At 44.8% G+C, this 26971-nt stretch overlaps 2 protein-coding genes and 1 non-coding gene across 4 annotated transcripts in view; all 3 read right to left on the reverse strand.

Moving 5' to 3' along the window:
- Positions 1-4964: 4964 nt before the first annotated feature.
- Rps13 (ribosomal protein S13) lies at positions 4965-7729 on the reverse strand. The gene is made up of 6 exons (XM_004650834.3): positions 7625-7729; positions 7491-7539; positions 7312-7390; positions 6175-6344; positions 5530-5630; positions 4965-5039 (listed from the first exon to the last, which is right to left on the reverse strand). The coding sequence occupies exons 1-6, from the start codon at positions 7645-7647 to the stop codon at positions 5006-5008; spliced, it is 456 nt and encodes a 151-aa protein (XP_004650891.1). The 5' UTR covers positions 7648-7729; the 3' UTR covers positions 4965-5005.
- LOC123459604 lies at positions 6474-6564 on the reverse strand. Its single transcript, XR_006636363.1, has one exon. It is a non-coding gene; the product is annotated as a small nucleolar RNA SNORD14 (small nucleolar RNA).
- A 3723-nt stretch (positions 7730-11452) lies between the features above and the next one.
- The window catches only part of Pik3c2a (phosphatidylinositol-4-phosphate 3-kinase catalytic subunit type 2 alpha), a 127832-nt gene continuing 112313 nt past the window's right edge, over positions 11453-26971 (reverse strand). Inside the window, exons 28-33 of one of the 2 annotated variants that reach the window (XM_045144953.1) lie at positions 25396-25520; positions 20888-21005; positions 20732-20804; positions 19883-19992; positions 19661-19786; positions 11453-14275 (exon numbers count right to left, since the gene is read on the reverse strand). In XM_045144953.1, coding sequence (XP_045000888.1) covers positions 14093-14275; positions 19661-19786; positions 19883-19992; positions 20732-20804; positions 20888-21005; positions 25396-25520 — 735 coding nt within the window. In that variant the 3' untranslated portion in view covers positions 11453-14092. Of the gene's footprint in view, positions 14276-19660; positions 19787-19880; positions 19993-20731; positions 20805-20887; positions 21006-25395; positions 25521-26971 lie in introns of those variants that run through there. The other variant, XM_045144954.1, reaches the window with a different exon arrangement.

A 26971-nucleotide genomic window follows, 5' to 3' on the forward strand; every position in this document is an offset into this window, starting at 1 on the left:
AAAGAGAGAGAGAAAAGGTGATATATATATATATATTTTTTTCTTTTCTTTTTTCTGTTTTTCGAGGTAGGGTCTCAGGCTGGCCTGGAATTCTCTATGTAGTCTCAGAATGGCCTTGAACTCACAGTGATCCTCCTACCTCTTTCTTCTGAGTGCTGGGATTAAATGTGTGCGCCACCACGCCCAGCGAGAAAAGGTGATTATATTCTTAGAACTGGCAGGGTCTTCTTCCATCCTCAGACACCCTTACTCCAATTTCCTGGACTCTAGAACTTGTACCCATGGTAGCCTGAGTTTTCATGCCTTTGGACTCATACTTAATGGCACACAATTGGCTTCCCAGTTCTGAGTCTTTCAGACATGGGCTGGGCCTTGCTGCTTATAGTCTAGGGCCACCAACTTGAGGAAATCCTGTGTGGGAGTGCTCAGCCTTTCTAGTCATACGGAATAACGTACCTAACAGCTGGGAGGCCACAGAGGCCGACATCTAGATTGGAAAGATATCGCAGACAGCCTGGGAGCCTGAGTAGCATTGTCACTGGGTAGAGCCACCCCAGAGACACCTTTGGTGCAATGCTGTGGTAGTGGAGAAGCCTTTGGAGACCCTGCAACTAGGGAGTTATCACTGTGTAGCTCCAGCCAGGAAAGCTGTAGGCACAAGATTCCAACCTGTGAAAATTGTTGGGTGGGCAGAGCCCAGCAAAGCCATAGAAATAGGGTTTGGAGCCAGACGTGATGGTGCATGCCTTTAATCCCAGCACTCAAGAGGCAAAGGTAGGAGGATTGCCTACCTTGAAAAACAACAAAAAAGAGACAGGGTTTGGACTTAATTAGGACCAGAGACCCATGCCATATTCCCCCCTCACCTTTTTTCTCTATGTAGAGTCTCATACTAGCCGAGGCTGACCTGGAATTCACTATGTTGTCTCAGGGTAGCCTCAAACTCATGATGATCCTACCTCTGTCTCCCAAGTGCTCAGATTAAAGGCGTGCACCACCACACCCGGCTCAAGTCTACAGTTTTTTATTTTTATTTTTTTTTAATTTTTTTTTTGTTTTGTTTTTTCGAGGTAGGGTCTCACTCTGGTTCAGGCTGACCTGGAATTCTGGAATTCACTATGTAGTCTCAGGGTGTCCTCGAACTCACGGCGATCCTCCTACCTCTGCCTCCTGAGTGCTGGGATTAAAGGCATGCGCCACCACGCCCGGCTACAGTTTTTTATTTTTAAGTTTAATTTATTTATTATTTGAGAGAGCAAGAGAGGGAAAGAGGCAAATAGTGAGAGAAAGAGGATGGTGTGCCAGGACCTTCAGCCACTGCAAATGAACTCCAGATGCATGCACTACCTCGTGCATCTGGCTTACGTGGGTTGTGGGGAATTGAACCAGGGTCTTTAGGCTTTCCAGGCAAATGCCTTAACTGCTAAGCCATCTCTCCAGCCCTCAAGTTTCCAGTTTTGAAGTGAAGCTTTATCATGGCGGAGGAACCTGCTTCACTTCATCATAATGAAGGAAGATAGGAGAATGCTAGCTGCTTTTAGGCAGTTTCAGTTAGCTGATGGCAATTTGGGAATTGAATCCTCCTGGAGGTAGCATATTTTTGGGGGTGGGCTTATGGGTGTTATAGCCAGCTTCCTCTTGCCAGTGTTTGGCACACTCTCCTGTTGCTATTGTCCATCTGTTGTTGGCCAGGAGGTGATGTCCACCCTCTGCTCATGCAACTGCTTTCCCCTGCCATCATGAAGCTTACCCTCGAGTCTTTAAACCAAAATAAACCTTTTTCTCCGACAAGCTGTGCTTGGTGGGTATTTGCTACCAGCAATGCAAACCTGACTGCAACAGAACCCGAAGCTTGAGAATCATACATCTCAAGGAGGGGACCTCCTGAACCCAAAAATGGTGCATCAGTAACATCCATAATAGAGAACAGCCAAGTCAAGTCACACCCCCAGTGGCACACCTCCTCCAGTCTAGAGAGCCACAGCCAACAGGAGCCACTGACATACTCAGCTGTCTACCTCCAGCCGAACTGCAGAGATACTCACAGCGATCCTCCTACCTCTGCCTCCTGAGTGCTGGGATTAAAAGCGTGTGCCACCACGCCTGGCTAGCACCTCCTATTAGACAGTATAGGCCCAATGTTGTGCAGAAGATGGTAGAAGACGGTATACAGCTGCCTCATTCCTACATTGTCTGACCTTGTCACTTGACCCATGCTTTATATATAGATATATGTATATATGTAGTTTTTGGGTTTTTCAAGGTAGGGTCTCACTCTAGCCCAAGCTTACCTGAAATTCACTCTGTAGTCTCAGGGTGGCCTTGAACTCATGGTAATCCTCCTACCTCTGCCTCCAAAGTGCTGGGATTAAAGGTATGCATCACCATGCTTGGCACTTTTCTGTATTTGATAAAGGAAAAGTTGTTGCCAAAGCTTTTCTCTGTACAGTGTAATCCATGAAGTCTGTACATAGAGCTATCCTAGTAGAAGCTTTGCAGGGTGCTGGCTTTGGCACTCCCGTGCAGCAGTCTGGAGTCTCCTGGTTCTGTCGAGTCCCCTGCTGGGGACTAAGTAAGAAGCTTAATCAAAAGTTCAAAAGTACTTCTCCACAAGGGGGGGGGAGGGGGTGGAGAGCCAGGCAGGGCGGAACACACCTTTATCTCAGCACTTGGGAGGCAGAGCTAGGAGGATGCCTATGGGTTGAGGCCAACATGAGACTAAGAAAGACCCTAATTCCCAGCACTCGGCATTGGGGGTGGGGGTGGGCTAAGGGATTACTGTGAGTTTGAGGCCAGCCTGAGACTGCATAGTGAATTCCAGGTCAACCTAGGCTATAGTGGGACCCTAACTAATAAAAAACACTCAAGTTCCATTCTTCAGCACCCACATAAAACCACATGCATAAAGTGGCACATACACCTGGAGTTCATTTGCAGGGGCTGGAGGCTCATTTTGTCTCTCTGCTTGCACATAAATACAAAACCCATTTTATTTAGAAATGGATGGCTCGCCTTCTTGAATGGGGAAGATGGTCTATTGTCTCGTAAAATGCTTTTTGTTAGATGTGTGCTCAGGTGTGTGGGGCTCAGTGGTGATCCTTCTTAATCTCGGCACTCAGGTAGGACTACCCTGAGTTTGTGTTAGCCTGGGCTAGACCAAGACCCTGCCTTGGGTGGGTGGGAGGGGAGAGAAAAAAAATGCACCTTTTCAAGGTGGTTCATGCCTTTGATCATAGCACTCCACTCAGGGTAAGATAGTTCAAGGCTAACCTGGGCTACAGTGAGTTCTAGCTCAGCTTCAACTAGAGTGAGTCTGCCTCAAAAAAAACACCAGCAGTTATCCTACTGGATTACAGACGACGATCGGGAATATTCCCAAAAGTAAGAGCCTCTCACTCAGCACAGGGCATGACACTGGGTCCATGAGATGTACTGGAGAGGCCCACTCTATGGGTTCGTGTGGCCAAGCCGTCAGTATTACTTCTAAAGCTAGTCTAGTGAACACATGAGGCTAGTTCAGTTTTTATTTTGGTTGATTACTGCACAGGATAAAGCTCAAATAAAAACACATTAAACACACTAACTAGAGCCAGGCATTGGTAGATACCTGTAACCCCAACTGGGAGTCTGAGGCAGGAAAAGTTAAAAAAAAAAAAAAAAAAGGCTTAAAGCTGGGCATGGTAGCATGTGAATTTAATCCCAACACTAGGGAGGCAGAGGTAGGATTCCTGTGAGTTCGAGGCCACCCTGAGACTACATAATGAATTTCAAGTCAGCCTGGACTAGATTAAGATCCTACCTCAAGAAACCAAAAAATAAAAAAAGGCTACAGCAGCCAGCAAGATCCTGACTTTTTTTTTTTCTGCCACTGCCATCTTCTCCCACTTAAAGGTTTTATAACTTGAAGTTAACTTCAGTTGTCTGAAACTTGCAGTTTTAAAGCAATATACCTCTCGTATACCAAAATCAGTAAAGAGGACATGGTGGTATACACCTTTAATCTCAGAACTGGACCCTGAGATAGGATCACTGTGAGTTGGCTATCAGCCTGGGCTACCCCGTTTCTGAATTAAATAAAATTTTGTTGGGAGCTGGGCATGGTAGCACACGCCTTTAATCCAGCACTTGGGAGGCAGAGGTAGGAGGATCACCATGATTTTGAAGCCAGCCTAAGACTATATAGTAAATTCCAGGTCAGCCTGAACTAGAGTGAAACCTTACCTCGGAAAACAAAATGTACAGCTGGGCTAGAGTGAGACCCTCTCTCAAAAAAAAAAAATTACAGTGGTTAGTACCCAGATGAGTTAAGCATTTTTTTTTTTTTTAAATTTTACAAGCAGGGATGGAAGGAATGAAGAATGGGCAGGTCAGGGTCTTTAGACACTGGAATCTAACTCCAGGTGCATGCACCACTTTGTGTTTCTGGCTTTATGTGGGTGCCAGGGAAGTGAACTCTGGTTGTTCACTTTGTGGGAAAGTGCCTTAACCATGGAGCCATCTCTCCAGCCCAAGCTACGGTTTTACTTTTTTTTTTTTTAGATAAGAGAATGGGTGTGCCAGGGCCTCCAGCCACTGCAAAGGAACTCCAGATGCATGTGTCCCTTGTGCATCTGGCTTACGTGGGTCCTGGGGAATCAAACCCAGGTCCTTAGGCTTTGAAGGCAAGTGCCTTGACTGCTAAGCTATTGTTCCAGCCCTCAAGTTAAGCTTTCTTTAACCCATGTATAACTTGCACAGCCCAGGGACCTAAATTCATTTCCGCTAGTCCATGCTGAACAAGTACAACTGTGTTTGCTCAGGATTATTCCCCAAATCGGCTGAGCTCGTTGACAGCCAGGGAAAAAATGAGCTATCTAAGAGGATGACAGCTCTAGGATCTCTCTGGAGCCAGTTACCGACAGTAACACAAACAGATCACTGACATACTTGTTTTTCAGAGAAAGAAAACACAAATCACATGCCAATTATTTCAAGAGATTTTATTGCTGGAGTACACAAGATAAATTTATGCCACTAGAGCAGAGGCTGTGGATGACTCACTGCAAAGGAAAAAAGGGGAGAAACTGGATTAATGCTGGTCCTCAGCATCCGTTCTGAACCCCCCCCCACAAAGGCTCAAGTAAACCCAGCCACACAGCACAGCAGCCCGAGAAGAATCCAGAACCAGCCCACTGTGCTCAACCATAACACGCTCACTCAGACATCCAAGGAAGAGCTGGCCAACACAGGAAGAGCCTTTCTGGTGGAAACTGCAAGTGTTTAGATCAATCACCACAGTGAGCAGTTCACACAAATATTCAAGGTCTGGTTCTCAACCTTAGAGCTGTGTACTATGGCCCTCTGCCTTTTCTAAAGAAAGTTTCAGGTGAACACTGCCACACCTGTTAGACCACTACCCACCTATGTAAGGCTGCTTTTCCTCTCTAATGGCAGAGCTGAGACAGAAGTAAGCACAGAGCCCACCACTACCTGCCATTTGCCACACACTTCTCTGGCTGCCTCCCACCAACAACAGATGCAGACACTTACTATTTCCAGTTGGGAGGAAGCACCCGCTTGGTCTTATAGTAACGAGCCAATCTGTGAATTCGGCTCTCTATCAGAATCAGCCGGAACTTAGCATCCTTATCCTAAAAACAAAACAATGAGGAAAAAAATTAATCCCCTCAGAACAGAGCCACAGCCTAAATTTCACATGGCTAGATTAAGTCCTTCAGGTAATTTAAGACTTCTAGAATAAGACTTAACAGATATGGCTCACAAAACTACAAAAACAAATCAAAGAAACTCTCCTGGCAGGTCTTTCTTTTTGGTTTTTGAGGGAGGGTCTCACTCTAGCTCAGGCTGACCTGGAATTCACAATGTAGTTTCAGAGTGGCCTCAAACCATGGCGATCCTACCTCTGCCTCCCGAGTGCTGGGAGGTCTTCCCAGCCACTGTAAAGGAACTCTACAAGCACAAGCACGCACCACCTTGAGCATCTGGCGTACATGGGTCCTGGGAATCGAACTTGGGTTCTTAGGCTTCGCAGGCAAGTGCAGGTCTTTCGTTTTTAAGCAACTACTGCACTGGCTTGTGCCTGCTAGCTCAGATTGTTCAGCAAGAATCTTGTTTACTGGAATGTTAGTAGAAGCCACTCTATGCAGTACCAGGCAGAGAAGTTCTCCCTCTCACCTTTCTGTTCCTCTCAAGATGCTTGCGAACAGCAACGGCTTTCTTGATTAGATGGTAGAGGTCCTCAGGAAGATCAGGAGCCAGTCCTTTGGACTTCAAGATTCGCAAGATTTTATTGCCTGTCACAAAGCGCACTTGTGCAACGCCATGTGAGTCCCTCAGGATCACACCTGAAAAGGGAGTACTGTTAGTTCCAACACAAGCAAGCTCTAGCATGTGATGTCAAGGCTCAGAGAACAAGCCACTTTCTATTTCCTGTAAGATAGGACCCCCCAAAAGCATCATGAAAGCATGCAAGCTCACTCAGACATCCAAGGAAGGTTTACCCAACACAGAGGAAAAACCCTTCTGGTGGAAACTGCGAATGTTGGAAGACCATCATCACAGTGAGTTTGCTAGGACACAGTTGACCGAAGTACAGACTCGGTTTCTGAGAAGGCACCCATCTCCTACACCCTTCACATTCCGCAACTGCTCTGACTGGCTGATACCACGGTATATTCCTTTTGTGCATTATACTTGCAGCACACTACACTGAGGAGCAGTTCTTTTTTTGGCTTTAATGGATCAGTTATTCCTAGGGCTCAGGACCACGTGCAAGAAACAGCAATTGTCATTTGCACAAAATCACAGTAGCTGAAGTCAATCCCACATCTGAGATGAAGTGTCAACCACTCTGAACGGCCAATCCTGCTCCACTCAGTAATTGCAGAAACGCCAAAATAATAATAATTCTATGTCGGCTGGGCGCACGCCTTTAATTCCAGTACTCGGGAGGCCGAGGCAGGATGATCGCCCTGAGACCACGTAGTGAATTCCAGGTCAGCCTGAGCTAAAGTGAAACCCTACCTCGAAAAACCTAAGAAAAAAGGGGCTGGAAAGATGGCTTAGTGGTTAAGGCGCTTGCCTGCAAGCGATCCGGTTCAACTCTCCCAGGACCCGCGTAAGCCAGATGGACAAGGGGGCGCACGCATCTGGAGTTCTTTTGCAGTGGCTGGAGGCCCTGGCGCGCCCATTCTCTCTCTCAAAAACACGAGAGAAAGAGAGAGAGGCAAACGGAATTCAAGGCGCGCAGAAAGCTCATTTATTTGCGTTTCTTGGCCAGTCGCACGGGGGCAGACGGGCCGCGGGACTCACCGATCTGCGAGGGAGTCAGGCCCTTCTTGGCCAATTTGTAAATCTGCTCCTTCACGTCGTCCGACGTCAACTTCAGCCACTGCGCGAGGAGCAGAGACCGGCGTTAGGTGGAGGACGGGCTGGCTGGGGTGCCGGCTCCCTCCCGCCCGCCCGTCCCGGGGACCCGTCCCCGGACTCACCGTGGGCACGCTGCGGCGGTACGGCAGAGCCGACTGGGACAGGCCCTTCCTGCGGAGAGAAGCCGCGGCAGTGAGGCCCGCGCCCGCCCGGACCCCGTCCTCCCGCCCCGGCCCGGCCCGGCCCGCGAGCTCACCCGGGAGCGTGCATGCGACCCATGATGGCGGCGGTCTGGCAGCAAAGAGAAGGCGAGGAGGCAGCCGCCGCAGGAAGCCGCTCCGCACGCCGGAAGTGACCTCACACGCCTGCGCTCCGCGGCGCGCAGGGGGCGGGGCGGGGGCTCCGCGGGCGACTGCAGATCCCGGAATGCGTTTCCGCGCAGGCGCGCTGGTCCCGCGGGCTGCGGTCGTCCCGCGGCGGATGGGAAGTGACGCCATTCCCAAGCGCCGGGCCAGAGCTCCTGGTCTCCAAGCCAGCGCCTTGCTCGTCCACGGGTCGTGAGAGTGATCACCACCTGGGTTCACTTTCCCAGCATTCACATAAAACCAGATGCACAAAGTGGCATATACGTTGGGCATTTATTCTCCTCGGGAATAAAACTACTAAAACATTTGGCATGGTGACGCACGTTTTAATCAAGCAGACGTAGGCCGATTGCTATGAATTGGGAGGCCAGCCAGGAACTAGAGAGTGAGTTCTGGGTCAGTTTGAGCTAAAGTGAGACCCTACCTAAGGAGAAACAAAAACAAGAAACACTGCCTGATATGGTGGTGCTCCACTTTAATCCCGGTACTCAGGAGGCAGAGGGCTGTGAGATTGAAGACCTGAGACTACATAGTGAATTCCAGGTCATCTTGGGCTAGAGTGAGACTCTACCTTGAAAAACCGAGGAGGGGGGAATCGGCTAGAGAGAGGGCCTAGCATTAAGGTGCTTGCCAGCAAAAGGACCCAGGTTCAATTCCCCAGAATCCATGTAAACCAGATACACAAGGTGGCACAGGCATCTGGAGTGCATTTGCGGTGGCTGGAGGTTCTCCCTTTCCCTCAAAATATTTTTTAAAAACCTAAAATACAAGTCGGCCGTGGTGGTGGACGCCTTTAATCCCAGTACTCAGGAGGCAGAGGTAGGAGGATCGCTGTGAGTTTGAGGCCACCCTGAGACTACATAGTGAATTCCAGGTCAGCCTGAGCTAGAGTGAGACCCTACCTTGGAAAAAAAAAAAAAAAAATCAAACAAAAAAACCCCAACAACCTAAAAAAATAATAGAACACCCAGCTGAGTAACTTGACCTTCAAACATTAGAAACTTTAATAAAACTGTTCATCAGTAAGGGTAATCTTGCTTTTCCTAACAATGATGTACTTGAATCATTACCAAATTTATGCTTTTACTCTATGATTATCTTCTCCGTCCTATCATGAATGAGCAAGTACCATGAAAACTAGGCTTCTTACTATGGTGTCGAACTGGAATTGGAGATACTGAAGATGTGCATAGTGGAGTATTTGTAATCCCAGCTACTCAGGAAGTGGAGTCAGGAAAGATTGTCTTTAAGTGGATGCATAGGAGTTGGCATGCTGGTGTGAATTTGCATAGAAATAATTACAGATGTGTGTATAGAGCTCTGTCCACTGAGAGTGGCTGGCCAGCAACATCAGCAAGGAACAATCACCCAGATTTTGGTTTCTCAACAAAGGGAACAGTTTTCTTGGGGAAATGCCTGGTGAGCCTGGACTATGGGTTTGATTCCTTAGGCTCTCAGCAGGCTGGCTCTGAACTCCAGGGCTCAAGGGTCCTCATGCCTCAGCCTCCCAGGTGTCTTGGACTGCAGGCATGGGCCCTCTCACCTAACCAGAAACATCTCACTGTGCCACAACCTGAGAAAGTACTGAGGGCAGGCGTGGTGGTGTACGCCTTTAGTCCCAGCACTCAGGAGCGTGGCCGTGAGTTTCAGGCCACTCTGAAACTACACAATGAATTCCAGGTCAGCCTGGACTAGAGCGAGACACTACCTCAAAAAAAAAACAAAAACAAAAAGGCTGGAGAGATGACTCAGCGGTTAAGGTGTTTGCCTCCCCCCCCCCCCAAAAAAAAAACAAACAACAACAACAAAAAAAAAAAAAACAGAAAAGACTCCAGGCTATGGACTGTAGATACAGTTTAGCAGTTAAGAAGTCACATTTCAGTTCTGTACACATACATGTCTCGTATGTGGCTAGTGCTCTCCCGTTATTAAGTAAACGATTAAAGGTCAAGGAACCATACCAACAGAGCATTTCACATCTCAGGAACAGTGAGTGGTGAGACCAACATAAAAAGACTTCAGAGGGCTGGAGAGATGGCTTAGTGGTTAAGCGCTTGCCTGTGAAGCCTAAGGACCCCGGTTCGAGGCTCGGTTCCCCAGGTCCCACGTTAGCCAGATGCACAAGGGGGCGCACGCGTCTGGAGTTCATTTTCAGAGGCTGGAAGCCCTGGCGCGCCCACTCTCTCTCTCTCCCTCCATCTGTCTTTCTCTCTGTGTCTGTCGCTCTCAAATAAGTAAATAAAAAAATTAAAAAAATTTAAAAAAAAAAGTTAGTTAAAAAAAAAAAAAGACTTCAGAAGCTGGGTATGAGACATGGTGGCGCACATCTTTAATTCCAGCAGTTGGGAGGCAGAGGTAGGAGGGTCACAGTGAGTTCGAGGCCACCCTGAGAATACATAGTGAATTCCAGGTCAGTCTGGGCAAGTGTGAGACCTACCTGGAGGTGTGTGTGAGGGGGGACAAGCAAACAAACAAAAAAGACCTTCAAACAATCACACTTAGGGGCAGGGGAAATGGCTCACAAAGCCTGCTAACCCAAATTTGCTCCTCCCCAGCATCCACATAAAACCATATGCAAAGTGGCATCTTTTCAAAATAAACTGTGATTCCAATAAGTCTACAAGGGGAGGCAGAGCCAGCAGAGTCCAAAGCCGAAAGACCAGCTAGACTGGTGGTTTGCAGTGGCAAAACTGTGTCTCAAAGGTGGAAGAGCGGACAACATGCACACGTGTGTGTGCGTGCACTGACCTCAGTGTTCCGCGAGGCATGCATGACCCGTGAGGAACACACACACACACACACACACACACACACACACACACACACACACTTTGTAAAAATTAAGGGAAACTGGGCTGGAGAGATGGCTTAGTGGTTAAGGCACTTGCATGCAAAGCCTAAGGACCCAGGTTTGGAGTTCGTTTGCAATGGCAGGAAACCCTGCATGCCTGTTCCCTCCCTCTCTGTCAATAATTAAGGAAAAGCTAGGCATGATGGCGCACACCTTTAATCCCCACACGCAGGAGACAGTGGGAGGAGGATCGCTGTGTTTGAGGCCAGCCTGAGACTATAGAGTTAATTCCAGATTAGCCTGGGCTAGAATGAGACCCTACTTTGAAAAAAAAAGAAAAGAAACATTCCAAAGTCATACTCAGCTGAACCTGCTGGCACATAACTATAATCCCAGCTACTGGGGAGGCTGAGGCAGGAGGATCACAAGGTCAAGGCTTATCTGCATTATAGAATTAACTCAAGGAGAGTCTGGACAATCCAGTGAGACCTGTTTCAGATTTCAAAAAATGAGGCCCTGGGCTGGAGGAATGGTTTAGTGATTAAGGCGCTTGCTGCGAGGCCTAAAGATCCAGGTTCGATTCTCCAGGTCCCACATAAGCCAGATGCACATGGTGGCACATGCGTCTGGAGTTCATCTGCAGTGGCTAAAGACCCTGGTGCGCCCATTATCACTCTCTCTCCCCTCCACCTCTGTCTCAAATAAATAAAAATCTTAAAAAAAAAAAAATGAGGCCCTAGGTTGTCAATACCCAGTATAGTGTGTATGTCTGTAATGTCTCTATTACATTAAAACATTTTAGAGAAATCAACAGGCCAGGTCTGAAATCCATGACGACTGAATTTAATAAAATTCTGTGTGAGGTGTAAATAACAACAACTATGAGATCATATCAAAGTCTGAAACCAAACATAATATCAACAAGAAATGACTGCTAAATGCCTTTATTCCAGAAATATCTTAATATCAGAGTACAGTTATGAAGTCACATTCAACCCACTGAATATATTCAAAGTATTAATAAAATATTCTACATCTTCATTTGGTTCTTCTAGATGACACTAGTCATGTTCATATTTGCACTGTGAGTGAAAAGCATGTGAGTAAATCCACGGCTTATAATAGTGGGCTTCAGGGATTTTTGATCTGATGTTTAGCAAGAGTGAATGCTACAGTTCATGAGTGCTAGAAAGAATAAACAATTTAAGGCAAGATTCTGAACTTTCTGTATAACTGATAGGAAACAGAGGAATACTTCCTCACAGGTCACGCATGCCTCGCGGAACACTGAAGTCAGTGCAGGCACACGACTCTATGGGGACAGCACCAGGCCAGTCTGCTGCTGGCGTCCTCAGTGGGGAAGGCGGAAAACTGACAAGTTCTGGTGTGGGACTCAGTGCAGGCAGGTATGCAACACTGTAATAACAGTGTGTGGTCCAGTTTTCCAGATTTCGTTTAAGGTAAATGTTAAAATTTTTTTTTTTAAAAAAAAACAACTGATTTAGAATTGATCATAATAGTAGTGCAAAGTGGCTACTCTCCCTCCCCTACTGCTATTTTTTTGGTATGGGCTGAAGATTAGCATTTCACAAAGGACTAATTTATATTAAAATAGATGTTCAAAGAAGGCACAAAATGAATTAAATTAAAATAAACCATTACCTTTCGTTAACTGTACAGATTTAATAATATACACTTTAAATGTGGATTTAGATGGCAAAGAAGGTAACACTGTATTTTCTACCATTTGTGCTAAACGACAAGTATTTGTATAGCAGACTGCAAGAAACAGTCTGTGTTGAGTCCAATTAACAATGCTCTTGTTTAAAAAATACATATATATATTTAGACAGTGGCTACAGAACTCATGGAATGGAATTAGATCTCAAAAGTGGAAATTTCTAGTGCTACTTTACATTTGCAAAGCTACTTATACAATTTAAGGATATGCTAATTGTGGAAAAAGCAAACTGGTGCTTTGATCTGCATCTTAATTAGCTTAACAAGTAGACAACACATTTCAACATTAAAAAAAGACATTCATATATCATATTCAGTTTCCCTACAAATGGACCATTAATGTTAGGCACCAAAAGTTTCAAGTTTTATTTTTATAAACTATCCCATGATATATTCTTAATTTTTAAATTCAGCTCTGAAAGTATCCTAAGTTTTGTTGAACATTTTGCACAGCTCAAGAAAACTTTACTCTGAGCAACTCAATTCAAGATTGTCCTTTCTTGTTGCTTCATTAAATATTTTGTCGGGTTTCTCATAACAAACTGCTACACCTCTCTTACCACTTTAAAAGTATTTGAATTTCTATTCTAACCATGAACCTTATTATATATACATGTTTACCAAAATGAAACAAACTTATGTCTGAAATTGAATGAGCAACTAATAAATATGAATCTTGTTACTGCATAATAATTTCAAACCTCTCCTTATAATTCTGAATTTCATTGTATTATAGAAAATAATTATTTCGTGTGAATGTACAATGTTTACAAATATAAGATAGTTTACATGACAACTTTCATAAATGTCTCTGTTAACATTTAGTCTGGACCTTAGAATCCTCAACCTGGGCCTGTTGGGAAGAGTTTGCCCAACTCGTGGAGTTCTTACTAAACAGGAATGGGCTCAGGGGTGAACAATTTCACTTGTTTAGTAAGTTTTAATTTAATAAACATAAATACATGAAGGTGAAATTCCAACTTCAGTTCACAACCCCTGGACATAAATGTAGAATTATAATGGAATGATAGAATTCGTCATACAACTACATCAATGAATCTCATTCAGTTTCTGGGCAACAAAACCTTAAATAAATGGTTTAACAGTTAAAACAACTAAATCATACATCACAAGTAGAGAACAATTATATTTTGTGGAAAACTAGTAAATACACAATTTTTTTGTCCTTAGTAAGCTTAAAGAGAGTGAAAACTACTTTATCAAGTCAGGATAAAAAGTGAGACATCAAGTGCCAAGGTAGCATATAAAGTTAAGTAAGGCACCATTATTTACAGCCTCAGTGATTGGCACTTATTTAACAATGAATAAAAACAGTACTGTTTTTCCCTACTTCTGTAAACTACTTAGTAGTTCCTAACATAATTCTCTATGTATTGTGCTTTGCTTTTCAGCCCACTGAATAGCAGCTGCACTCTGTGGTTAACAACCGCAACTTTCCTTTGCTTTGGTGTTTGTGAGCGTGCACAGTGGTCAAGGCTGTGAGAGTGGGTAATGGGAAAACAGATGTGCTGTGTCTGTGTGCACACTGCAAAAGAGGTGGTCAAAATGACACAGCATTGTGTCAAAGTCTTTATCAGGAAACACACACATACACACACACACACACAAAGTTTAGGATTTGTAGTATCCAACATAATGATTTTAAAATAGCAATGGCTTTCCAAAATTTATAAAAGTTAATTATGTGACTGTTGGTCCAACAGAGGTGCTGAAATGCATCAAGTTTATAATTTCTGCCAAATATAAAAAATAAAGTTCACACGTGTGTGCACACGTGTACTCATTTATAACTTCTTCCAAAGTCAGTTTACAGGTATGTTGCTGCCGTCAGCTGATACCACTTAACTGTCTCTTTGCTCAAGTTGAAATCCTTCAAAGGCAGGGTTATTCCACCCAAGAAGAAATTCTCCCGTAGAGATTCTGCACTGAGTACACTCAGCTGAAGTTCTCTCTGCCTCAAGGTTTCTTTGCTGTATCCACTATACACAAGCTAGAGCGAAGGAAAAAACAAACAGCATGTTAAAAATTATAAAACTGGGCTGGAGAGATGGCTTAATGGTTAAGGCACATGCCTGCAAAGCCAAAGAATCTAGGTTTGATTCCCCAGTACCTACGTAAAGCCAAATGCACAAGGTGTTGCATGCATCTGGAGTTCATTCACAGTGGTGGGAGGCCCTGGTACACTCATTCTCTCTCTGCTTGAAAATAATTTTTTTTTTCTTTCCGAAGTAGGGTCTCACTCTGGTCCAGGCTGACCTGGAATTCACTCTGTAGTCTCAGGGTGGCCTCGAACTCACGGTGGTCCTCCTACCTCTGCCTCATGAGTGCTGGGATTAAAGGCGTGCACCACCACACCTGGCTTGCAAATAAATATATATTTTTAAAAAAACTATCAAGCTTGTCCTTTGGATTCTTGGAATATTTTCAGGGAGACTATTGGACAAAGAGTGACACATTGATTGGAAGGCACTGCTTAGATAGACTTTCACTCAGTTATATCAGAAACATGTTTTGACATCTCTATCATATCCTTCAAGTCTCAGGGTCCACTGTGGAAGAGGTGGCAGGAAGAACGTAAGAGCCAAAAGAAGGGTAGAACTCCTTACAATGTACTCTTCCAGACACATAATAGGCCATTCTGAGACTACATAAAGAAGTCCAGGACAACATTTGCAGAAAAATGGTTGGATCTAGGAAGGATTATACTAAGTGAGGTAACCCAGGCCCAGAAAGCCAAGCGCCGCATGTTCTCCCTCATATGTGGATCCTAGCTACAGACGATTGGGCTTCTGTGTGAGAAGGAAAATACTCAGTAGCAGAGGCAAGTAAGCTAAAAAAAGAGATACAAAGGGAAGAGAAAGGAAGGGAGGAGTGTACTTAATAGGTTGGTGTTGTATATATTTAAGTAGAAGAATAGATTAATGGGGGTGAAAAGGCCCCAAGTGAGGTCAGGGGAGGAGATTGAGTAAAGGAAAGGTGGAGGGAGGGCTAATCAAAATCTAAGAGGATATAAATAAATCAAATGGAATCCTTCAGTTTTGGACAATGGAACACTCAGGAGCTGTAGATTGTTGCTAGAACATTTTCAGTGCCAGGGATGGGATACCTTCCAGTGAGTTGTTGGCCAGGGAGGTATCTGATGCCCCCAAAACATTATAGGCCATTGCTGAGGCCCTTGGTTTCCCACCAGGAATAGATGGTAAGACCCTATTGCTGAAGACTCCACATACTTGGGCTGCAAGGCCACTGAGAAATCCTGCTGGAACTGAGCTGATAACCTCCTCCTTGTAGACCAGCTGACAGATAGCTGGAAGAAGCCATTCTACATGTAGTTCAATGGGAGAAAGAGATAACACCAGTGAAGATACTCAACAGTGGACACTGCAAGCCTTATAATTTGCCAGCCAGGCCAAATGAGCCAACGGGTGCAATAGTGGCGCGTCTGTCATGGTGGAAACCAACTCCTCTACAATTGGACTAGAGGCCCGCTCCAAGGGAGGGAATACATCCCTGATACTGAAAACTTAAAATAGGGGTAGTCATGAGCCCTAGGGGTGTAACATCTGCTGATATCTGGATAAGTGTATATACTATGCTTATCAAACTGCCCAGTACGCACTTCGGTTAATGTTCATACCCTTATATTCATGTTACTCTCACTTTGGGTAGAGAATCTTCTCTTTTCAGATGGCAGTGACCTTGGGACAATTCAGAAGGTATCATGGTGCTGGAAAGAAGTGACTCGAGTACCAAGTAACATCTCGACCACACCTTCCAAAGCTCAGAGTCTAATGCGGAAAAGGTGGTGGAAAGAATGTAAAAGCCAAAGGAAGGGTAGGAACTCCTTACAACGTGCTCTCTCCAGACATAAAATGGCCTGGATATCCATGACCTCACAGTGCCTGACACCACCTACACAAGACCATCATAAGAGGAGGGAAAGATCATGACATCAAAATAAAAGAGAGACTGATTGAGATGGGGAGGGGATATGATGGAGAATGGAATTTCAAAGGGGAAAAGGGGGGGAGGAAGTGTACTACCATGGAATATTTTTTATAATCATGGAAAATGCTTTAAAAAATTGAGAAAAAATGGGCTGGAGAGATGGCTTAGTGGTTAAGCGCTTGCCTGTGAAGCCTAAGGACCCCGGTTCGAGGCTCGGTTCCCCAGGTCCCACGTTAGCCAGATGCACAAGGGGGCGCACGCGTCTGGAGTTCGTTTGCAGAGGCTGGAAGCCCTGGCGCGCCCATTCTCTCTCTCTCTATCTATCTCTCTGTGTCTGTTGCTCTCAGATAAATAAATAAAAAAATTTTTAAAAAATTGAGAAAAAATAAAATTAAATTAAATAAAAAAAATTTCCAGGACAGCCTGAGCTAGAGTGAGACCCTACCATGGGGGAAGAGGGGGAGGGGGGCTGGAGAGATGGCTTAGTGGTTAAGGCACTTGCCTGCAAAGCCAAAGGACCCAGGTTCATCCCCAGGACCCATGTAAGCCCGACACACAAGGTAGTACATACGTCTAGAGCTCATTTGCAGTGGCTGGAGGCCCTGGGTATGCCCATTCTCTTTATCTAACCCCTCTTTCAAATAAGTAAATAAAATATAATAAAAATAAAAGAGAATGATGGATGGAGAGGGGATATGATGGAGTGTGGAGGGAATTATCATGGTTTACTATTCCTAATTATGGAAATTATCAATAATAAAAAAATTTTTGCTGGGCATGGTGGCTCACACCTTATTTTTATTTTATTTTAAATTTTTTTTTTAATTTTTATTAACATTTTCCAAGATTATAAAAAAATATCCCATGGTAATTCCCTCCCTCCCCCCAGACACTTTCCCCTTTGAAATTCCATTCTCCATCACATTACCTCCCCATCTCAATCATTGTACTTACATATATACAATATCAACCTATTAAGTACCCTCCTCCCTCCCTTTCTCTTCCCTTTATATCTCCTGTTTAAATTACTGGCCTCTGCTACTAAGTATTTTCCTTCTCACGCATAAGCCCAATCATCTGTAGCTAGGTTTTATTTTTTTATTGTTATTTTTTGGTTTTTCGAGGTAGGGTCTCACTCTAGCCCATGCTGACCTGGAATTCACTATGGAGTCTCAGGGTGGCCTCGAACTCATGGCGATCTGCCTACCTCTGCCTCCCGAGTGCTGGGATTAAAGGCGTGTGCCACCACACCCGGTTAACAATTCTTTGTAACTGGCTACACCTCCACAGTGAAGTGGATTGTACAGCACAGCAACAGTGCTGAGCTGTTGCACCTCACATTATCATTCTGTCTGCAATGTGTTTTTCCAGAACCTTCACCTGTTCTGAGAAGCTTTCTTTCATCTACTTCTCCTCCCTGTCTGACTACAGCTACAGAGACTCCCACTTGCCTTTCATTTTCTTTCTTTTTTTTTTTTTTCCTTTGGTTTTTCAAGGTAGGTTCTCTCTCACTTTAGCTCAGGCTGACCTGGAATTCTCTATGTAGTCTCAGGGTGGCCTTGAACTCACAGTGATCCTACTACCTCTGCCTCCCAAGTGCTGGGATTAAAGGCGTGCACCACCATGCTCGGCTAAAGTAATCACTTGTTAGGGGGATCAGAGCTCAAGTACTTAGTCATGTGCAGGAAGTGCTTTATGCACTGAGCCACCTATCCCTTAATTCAGATCGGAATGCTCTCATTTTACTAGAGTTACTGAGAGAGATAAAAATTTATTATTATTCTTATATGTTTTTCAAGGTAGGATTTTGCTCTAGCCCAGGCTGACCTAGAATTCACTATGTACTCTCAGGGTACCCTTGAATTCATGGCAATCCTCCTACCTCTGTCCTGAGTGCTTGGAATTAAAGTCATGCGCCACCATGCTCAGCAGAAAAGTTTTGAAAACGTTTGCATAATAAGGACACTTGAATTTCAATAATCTGACAGGCTACCATATAGAAGGAATATAAGGGTGTGGTGGTTTGATTCAAGTGTCTCCCATAAACTTGGATGTCCTGAATGCCACGTCCCCACTGATGGCAATTTGCGAATTAAACCTTCCTGGAGGTAGTGTATTGTTGGGGATGGGCTTATGAGGTGATGTCCGCCCTCTGCTCATGTCTTCATTTTCCCCTGCCATCATGGAGCTTCTTTCAAGCCTGTAAGCCAAAATAAACCCTTTTTTTACCCCACAAGCTGCTCTTGGTCGGGTGTTTTTGTCAGCAAGGTGAACCTGACTGCAAGAAAGGGTAACTTCGAGAGGTATAAATGATGCTGGGTGTGATGGCACACACCTTAAATTCCAGCACTCAGGAGCATGAGGGGGGAGCAATAATTGCAGTGAGTTTAAAGTTAGTCTAGGCTACACAGTAAGTACCAGGTCAGCCTGGGAGACCCTGTTTCCAAAAAAGAGGTGCAACTGAGACCTCAAACTTAACTGCAAAGAGTCAAAACTAACCTAAGGGTGCTGGGCATGGTGGCATACACTTTTAATCCCAGCACTCGGGAGGCAGAGGTCAGAATTCACTACATAGTGAGTTCCAGATCAATCTCAACTAGAGCGAGACCCTACCTCAGGGAAAACACAACCTCATCTAAGGGGCTAGGTGTGTATGTCAGGGTAGCCTAACAGAAGTTTAACATGTATAAGGTCACAGATTCAATGCCTTGCCCCTCAAACAAACAAAATCACTAAGAGTGAGAGCTACGTAAGATAAACTAGATGGCCTGGAAGAGTAACTGGACAATCCCTTCTGAGAACACTGTAGGGAAGGTTCACACCTTGGAAGAGTAATTGAATTATGGCTCTTACTGTCTTTCCCCCCACTTGGTTGACTCAGAAGTTGACTCAGAGCTGTTGGCCTACTCCCTAGTAAATTCCAATTCAATGGCCACCCACCATGCTGCTCTTCGTAGCCTTTTTTGGGGTGATTTATTTATTTCCAAATACATATATGCAAGTGTACATGTGTACATGCACATATGGGCATATACAAATGAGCATGATTCAGTGAAGGATGTGTCAGGGTCTCTTGCTGCTGCAAATGAACACTAGATGCTTGTACTGTGTGTGTGTGTGTGTGTGTGTGTGGTGTGTCTGGCTTTATATGGGTGCTGGCTGGGGACTTGAACACAGGCCTGCAGTCTTTGTAAACAAGTGCCTTTAGCCACTGAGTCACCTCCCCCGTCTCCATTCATATCTTTAAAAAAGCTAAAGGTCTATGGTTGGAGGCGCTATCCTGTGTCCTTTTGTTAAATACCACTAGATTGCCACTGTTTGCATTGTGAAAAAACAGTTCAGCAACTAAGACTTAAAAACACTTAAAATGCTGCAGTTTCAAGTCTGAAAATAGAAGTGTAGGAAATTTTTAGAAATTATCACTTACCATTTCATTGAAAGTTGGGTTCCTAGTTTTTCGTGAAATTTTGGTTTTGCGTTTGGATGTTTTGTGGGTATCTGGAAGTAGGTATGTTTTGACGTATGGGTTTGGGTCAGCCCCATCTTCAGTAACCTAAAAGAGAAAAGCAGTCCCTTAGCAGCAGTGCCTCCAGTAGGGAGCAGAGCGGCGCAGTGGCTCTAGAGAGCGCTGTCAGCGGCGGTCACTCACAAGATCTTTGATGTGCATCACCATGATGAAGAGAGTGTTATTGCGGTAAGAGACTGATAACTTCACTGCTCCTCCTACTTGGCCTGGAGTAGGGCTGAAGGGGCCTGGACCTGAAAATAGAAATACTCTCCTATCGTATCCTGCTGCTGCCTGCCGACTTCAAGCTGCGACAAGAGTTTTTCTTTACTACCAGAAGATCTTATGGAGGGAAGAGATAGGGGTAGAGGAAGTAAAAAAAAAAAATCTCATAGGACCACTGATTTATACTCTCCTAGTAATCACATGTTATTAGGAAGTTCAATGTTTTCAAAAACAGATAAGCTTAGAAAGACTACCCTAGCTGAACGTGGTGGCACACATCTGTAATTCTAGCACTTGGGAGGTTGAGAGAGCCTGGGCTACCCAGTGAGTTCAAGGACAACTTGGAATACATAGGGAGACCCTGCCTCAAAACAACCAAGGTTGCCTTCCTCCCATTCTGACTTCACCAGGGAGCAAGCCGTCACTCTACCATACCCATTAAAGCATTCAAGATGGAGGAGGGCACTAGGAACTCATTTCCTCCTGAATCATTCATTGGTAGTTCATGGTTGCTGGAACAGGGGACCTCTTCTGCACGTGCTCTGGTAAGCAATCCCCACCATGCTCATGCAGGCAGCCCTAACTAAACTCAGTGGGTCACACACATACCCGGGAAAAAAAAGCCATCAAAGTAGAAGAGAGATTGGCTGGGGAGAAGGGGTTTAAGTAGAAGGGGATTAGGAACAAAATACAGAATTCAAAGTATTTTTAAAACAAGCTCTAGGTTTACAGGTCATGAATTATCAACACAGAGAAAAAAACACTCACCTGCAGACCTAGCTATTCCTTCAGCTTTGTCATCACGTAGTAAGGGGTGGAAAAAAGTATAGACAAGATCACACTAAGATTGAAAGAAAAAGATTCATTAATTTTCGTGTAGCACAAAGACACAGCGGGCGCGCCACTTCTCACATGGGAACGTACCTCTGCGACAGCTGCTGAAGCACTCATCAAACTCTGCAAGTAGCTGTTTAGTTCCACCTTCCTTTTGGCTGCTACGTCTTTTATGTGTGTTCTTCCTAGGACCATCTTGTTAGGAAAGCTGCAAAAGAAAACAAAACAAGTGGGATTTAAATTATTTCATCATTAAGTTTTTGTAGAATCAAAAACAATGTTTACATAAAAATATACTTTTATACATACTTAAAAAAACAAAAGTGAAGCCAGGCATCATGGTCCATGCCTTTAATCCCAGCACTCAGAAGCCAGAGGTAGGTGGAACACTATGAGTTCAAGGCCAGCCTGGGACTATAGAATGAGTTTGGGGTCATTCTGGGCTAAAGTGAGATCATACCATACCTCAACAATAACAAAACAACCCCACCAGGCCATGCAAGGTGGCACACGCCTTTAATCCCAGCATTTGGGAGGCAGAGGTAGGATGATCACCGTGAGTTCAAGGCCACCCTGAAATTACACAGTAAATACCAAGTCAGCCTGAGCTAGAGCGAAACCCTACCTCGAAAAACCAAACAACAACAAGGCTGGAGAGATGGCTTAGCAGTTAAAGCTAAAGGATCCAGATTTGATTCCCCAGGACCCAGGAAAACCAGATGCACAAGGTGGCACATGCATCTGGAGTTCATTTGCAGGGGCTACAGCCCCTGGTACACCCATTCTCTCTCTCTTTGCCCCTCTCTCTAATAAACAAAAAATTTAAAGACATTAACTAAAATATATTTACTTATTTGAGAGAAAGAGGCAGACAGAGAGAGAGAGAATGGGTGCACCAGGGCCTCCAGCCACTGCAAACGAACTCCAGATGCATGTGCTCTCTAGTGCATTTGGCTTACATGGGTCCTTGGAGAGTCGAATCGGGATCCTTTGGCTTTGCAGGCAAATGCCTTAACTGCTAAGCCATCGCTCCAGCCCAAGACTATAATTTTTTTTAAAGTTTTTTTGTTTTTTTGAGAGTGACAGAGAGGAGAAAGGGAGAGAGAGAGAGAGAGAGAGAGAGAAAGAATGGGTGCGCCAGAGCTTCCAGCCTCTGTAAACGAACTCCAGATGCATGCGCCCCCTTGTGCATCTGGCTAACGTGGGTCCTGGGGAATTGAGCCTCAAACTGGGGTCCTTAGGCTTTGCAGGCAAGCCCTTAACCGCTAAGCCATCTCTCCAGCCCAAGACTTTATTTTTTAAATAAAGGGAAAAAAAAAAAAAAACCCAAAACCAAACAGGGCTGGAGAGATGGCTTAGCAGTTAAGGCACTTGCCTGTGAAGCCTAAGTACCCATGTTCAACTCTCTAAGTCTCACATAAGCCAGATGCACAAAGTGATGCAAGTGCACAAGGCTGCACATACCCAAAAATGGGTACACACATCTGGAGTTTGATTGCAGTGGCTGGAGGCCCTGGTGCACCAATTCTCTCGCTCTCTCAATAAAACAAAAAAATAGTGGTAGTTGGGCGTGGTGGTGCATACCTCTAATCCCAGCACTCAGCAGGCAGATGTAGGAGGACTGCTGAGAGTTAAGTCCAGCCTGACTGAGACTATATAGTGAATTCCAGGTCAGCTTGGGCTACAGCAAGCTCCTACTTCGAGAAATAAAGAAAACAAACAAACAAACAAAAAGGTGGCATCTTAGCTGGGCATGGTGGCACAGGCCTTTACTCTCAGCACTTGGGAGGGAGAGGAAGGAGGGTCACTGAGAGTTTGAGCCCAACTGGCTAGAGCAAGACCCTAACCTCAAAAAACCAAAAACAAACAGAAAACAACAAAAAGCACTAACAACAAAAGTGGAGTGTTAATTCACTTGGAATGTCAAGAGACCCTGTCTCAAAGGAGGACACACACACATTTTTTTTTTTTCTGAGATAGGATCTTACTGTGGCCCAGGCTGACCTGGAATCCACTATGTAGTCTCAGGTGGCCTCAAACTCACAGCAATCCTCGTGCCTCTGCCTCCTGAGTGCTTGGATTAAAGGTGTGCACCGCCATGCCTGATTAAAAACGTTTTAAAAAATACTTAAGCCAGGCATGGCGGTGTACACCTTTAATCCCAGCACTGGGGAAGCAGAGGTAGGAGGACTTCTGTGAGTTCAAGGAGCCAGCCTGGGACAGAGTGAGACCCTATGTTGAGAAACAAAACAACACAAAAAAACCAACTTACCCATTTCCCTTTGTTGACCCTTGGTACCTGTGGTCATTTAAATGTCTATTCCCTCACAGACTCAGGTGTTTTATTAAAGCTTGTCTCAGCCACCTGGCTCGAAGAGGTGTCATACAAGCAGACTCTGAAGCCCAGCCCTAAGGTATACTGAGGGAGGGTCTGATTTCCAGCCAAAGGGTCCGCAGGGTGGTCGGAGCTCTGCCTGGCCCCTGCTGCTGCGGCTTCTCTGTCTGGATGTATGGAAGTAGCTTCGTCCCCAGAGCTGGACCCCCCCTGCATTGCTAAGTGTGAAACAAACCCCTTCCCCTGCTGTCAGCTGTGCCAGGTTTGGACGTCCATCCCAGCAACGTGGAGCTGTCTACAACAGGAACAAAGAGGCGTGTGCTGCTAGTTTCCTGTATTTGTCACTAATTTTCTCTGAAAGAATCATGCCGTCAGCTACAAGCAAAGACCACAAAGATGACACAGGACCAAGACCAGGTGCTGAAGCCATCTCATCTTATTTTGTGATGGTAGAAAAGGGAGGCTGTATATGGGAACACACTTCAATGCCTACTTCGCCTCTTTGTTTATGAAATCTCACTGTGTGAGAAGACTTTGAAGCATGCAACCTGCTTACTGGTCACTAAGCTACAGTGGCCCTGCAAGCTCGATGGCACGAGAACAGGTAACATGCCGCCCAAGCACTTGAGAAGCTGAGTTCGACCCTCAGCACCCACAGAGAAAGCACGGCTGTGTGCACCAGGAACCCCGGCGCTGAGGGAGATGGAGATGGAGCCTTTACGGCTACGTGGTCAGACACCGCAACCGAGACAGGGAGTTCTAGGTCAATGAGCAATTCTGCCTCAAGCACAGAAGTCAGAGAGCACGGAAGAGGACACCCAATGAACTCCTTTGGTCAAGGTACATTCTTCTGACCTGTGTACCCATGTGCACAGGGCAAATACATCTATCTGCACACATACATGTGCTCATACCACACCCCTGAAAAGGAAAAAGAAAACAGTTCACCACAAAGATCCCAGTTCAAAACTTCAGCAGGGATTGAAGAGATGGCTTAGCAGGTAGGGCACGGGCCAGCAAAGCCAAAGGACCCAGGTTTGATTTCCTAGCACCCACATAAGCCAGATGCCCAAAGTTGTGCATGCATCTGGAGTTCATCTGCAATGGCTGGAGGCCTTGGCATGACCATTCTCTCTCATGTAAATAAAAAAATAAAAATAAAAAAGAATGCCAGGCATAGTGGCACATGTCTTTAATCCTAGCACTCGGGAGGCAGAGGAAGGTAGGAGGATCACCATGAGTTCAAGGCCAGCCTGAGACTCCATAGTGAATTCAAGGTCAGCCTGGGCTAAAGTGAAACCCTACCTCAAAAAACCAAAATAATAATAATAAATTTAAATATTGTATTAAAAACAGAAAAAGCTTTTGGGGGGGGGCTTTTCAAGGTAGGGTCTCACTCTCTACCTCAGGCTGACCTGGAATTCACTGTGTAGTCTCAGGGTAGCCTTGAGTTCACAACGATCCTCCTACCTCTGCCTCCCAAGTGCTGAGATTAAAGGCGTGCACCACCATGCCTGGCTCTTTGTTCCTTTTTAGTTTTTCGAGTTTTTGAGGCAGGGTTTTGCTCTAGCCCAGGCTGACCTGGAATTCACTATGTAGTATCATGGTGGCCTTGAACTCATGGCGATCCTCCTAGGTTTGACTCCCTAGTGCTAGGATTAAAGGCGTGCGCCACCATGCCCGCCTTCAGTGTGTTATCTGACACAGGAGAGCTGCATGGTACACACAGATAATCTTCACAGATGTAGCGTGACTTATCTTGGGTTCTTTACTATGATGGAGACAACAAAGTCAAAGCGACAACCTCAATTTGGAGTCTGAAAAACTCCACATTTTGAGGTTTGTTTCTCTCTCTCTCTCTCTTTCTTATTGCTGGCACTATATATTTTTAATTTTGTGAAATTCATTTTATTTATTTGAGATGAGCTCCAGATGTCAGCATGAACCACTTTTTAAGCATCTGCCTTACATAGGTCCTGAGGAATCCAACTTGGGTTCTTTGGCTTCATAGGCAAACACCCTAATGGCTAACCATCTTTCCAGCCCTGCTGCTATTTATTCAGAAAGGGTCTCACCATGTATCCCTGGCTGGCCTCAAGCTTGCAGTGATCCTATTGCCTCTGCCTCCCAAGTATGGCCACCGCCTTGGGCTTGAAGATTCATTCAACAAATCGCACAGCACCTTGTTGCCCTTCAGTACCGCATGAAGTCCTTGAGACTTTGAATCTCCCTCAAAAGGACTTTGACAAGGATAGGAACATACCCAGGTAACTTCCAAAGTGGAAAAACAATGCTAAGCTTATTATGAAGCTCCTGGAACTCATCAAACGTTCGGAATACAAAAGATGGTTCAAGCTGTCCTTCTCTCAAGATTCGGACTACATAAACCTGAAAAAGATAATTACATGATAAGCGCATTACATTAAAATTAAGCTTCTACTCCTCATAGAAAAATGTATAGTTCAAGTAATTTCAACTTGGGAGAATGTCACCAACAGGGAACAGGAAATATAGTTCACTGTATTTATAGCACATATAATTACATCCTAGGTATAAATTTAACTATTGGGAGAAATGTGAAGTCTGAGACTACAGAGTGAGTTCCAGGTCAGCCTGGGCTAGAGTGAGAACCTACCTCAAAAAAAGGTGAAAATGAACATTGATTATATAAAAAAATGCACTTTTCAAATTTATAAACAGTGTATTTCCAATGAAAATGATTTAAAAAAAAGTTCATTTAAGAAAGTAAACAGGGGGCTGGGGAGATGGCTTAGCGGTTAAGGCGATTGTCTGCAAAGCTAAAGGACCACAGTTTGATTCCCCAGGACCCACAAAACCCAGATGCACAAAGTGGCACATGCATTTGGAGTTTGTTTGCAGTGGCAGGAAGACCTGGTGCACCCATTCTCTCTCTCTCTCTCTGCCTCTTTCCCTCTCTCAAATAAATAAAAAAAATTTCTACCTACTCATTAAAAAACTGAAGGTAAAGAAAGGGCTGGAGAGATGGTTTAGTGGTTAAGGTGCTTGTCTGCAAAGCCAAACGACCCAAGTTCGACTCCCCAAGACCCATGTAAGCCAGATGCACAAGGAGGGGGGTGCACACATCTGTTCATTTGCAGTGGCTCAAGGCCCTGGTGCGCCCATTCTCTCTCTCTCTCAAAAAAAAACAAACAAAACCTGAAGGTGAGCTGGGGAAATGGCTTAGCAATTCAAGGCATTTGCTTGTAAAACCTTCTGGCCCAGGTTCAATTCTCCAGTAATCATATGAAGCCACATGCACAAAGTAGTGCATGCATCCAGAGTTCATTTGCAAAGGCAAGTGACCCTGTTGCACTCATAAATAATAGTATTTTTAAAATTATTTTTATTTATTTGACAGTGACAGACAGAAGAGAGAGAGAGAGAGAGAGAGAGAGAGAGAAAATATGGGTGCACCAAGGCTGCCAGCCACTGCAAATGAACTCCAAATGTATGTGCCACCTTGTATATCTGGCTTATATGGGTACTGGGAAATCGAGCCTCAGACTGGCGTCCTTAGGCTTCACAGGCAAGCGCTTAACCACTAAGCCATCTCTCTAGCCCAAATACAGTATTTTAAGCAAAACAAAACAAACAACAACAACAACAAAAACACTAATGTTTCTAAGTAATACCCAACAAAAGTATGAGCACGGGGGCCAGAGATGTGCCTCAGTGGTACATTTGCCTAGCATAGTGAGATCCTGGGATTGACTCTCAGAGTGGAAAAATGGAAGAAAACTTAGCATATATGAATGATTAGCACCAGTAAAAAATAGATGTTATACACATTCCCAAATGTGAAAACAATAAAAGGCCAG

The sequence above is a fragment of the Jaculus jaculus genome, chromosome 3, assembly GCF_020740685.1.
Source record: "Jaculus jaculus isolate mJacJac1 chromosome 3, mJacJac1.mat.Y.cur, whole genome shotgun sequence".
NCBI classification, from domain to species: domain Eukaryota; kingdom Metazoa; phylum Chordata; class Mammalia; order Rodentia; family Dipodidae; genus Jaculus; species Jaculus jaculus.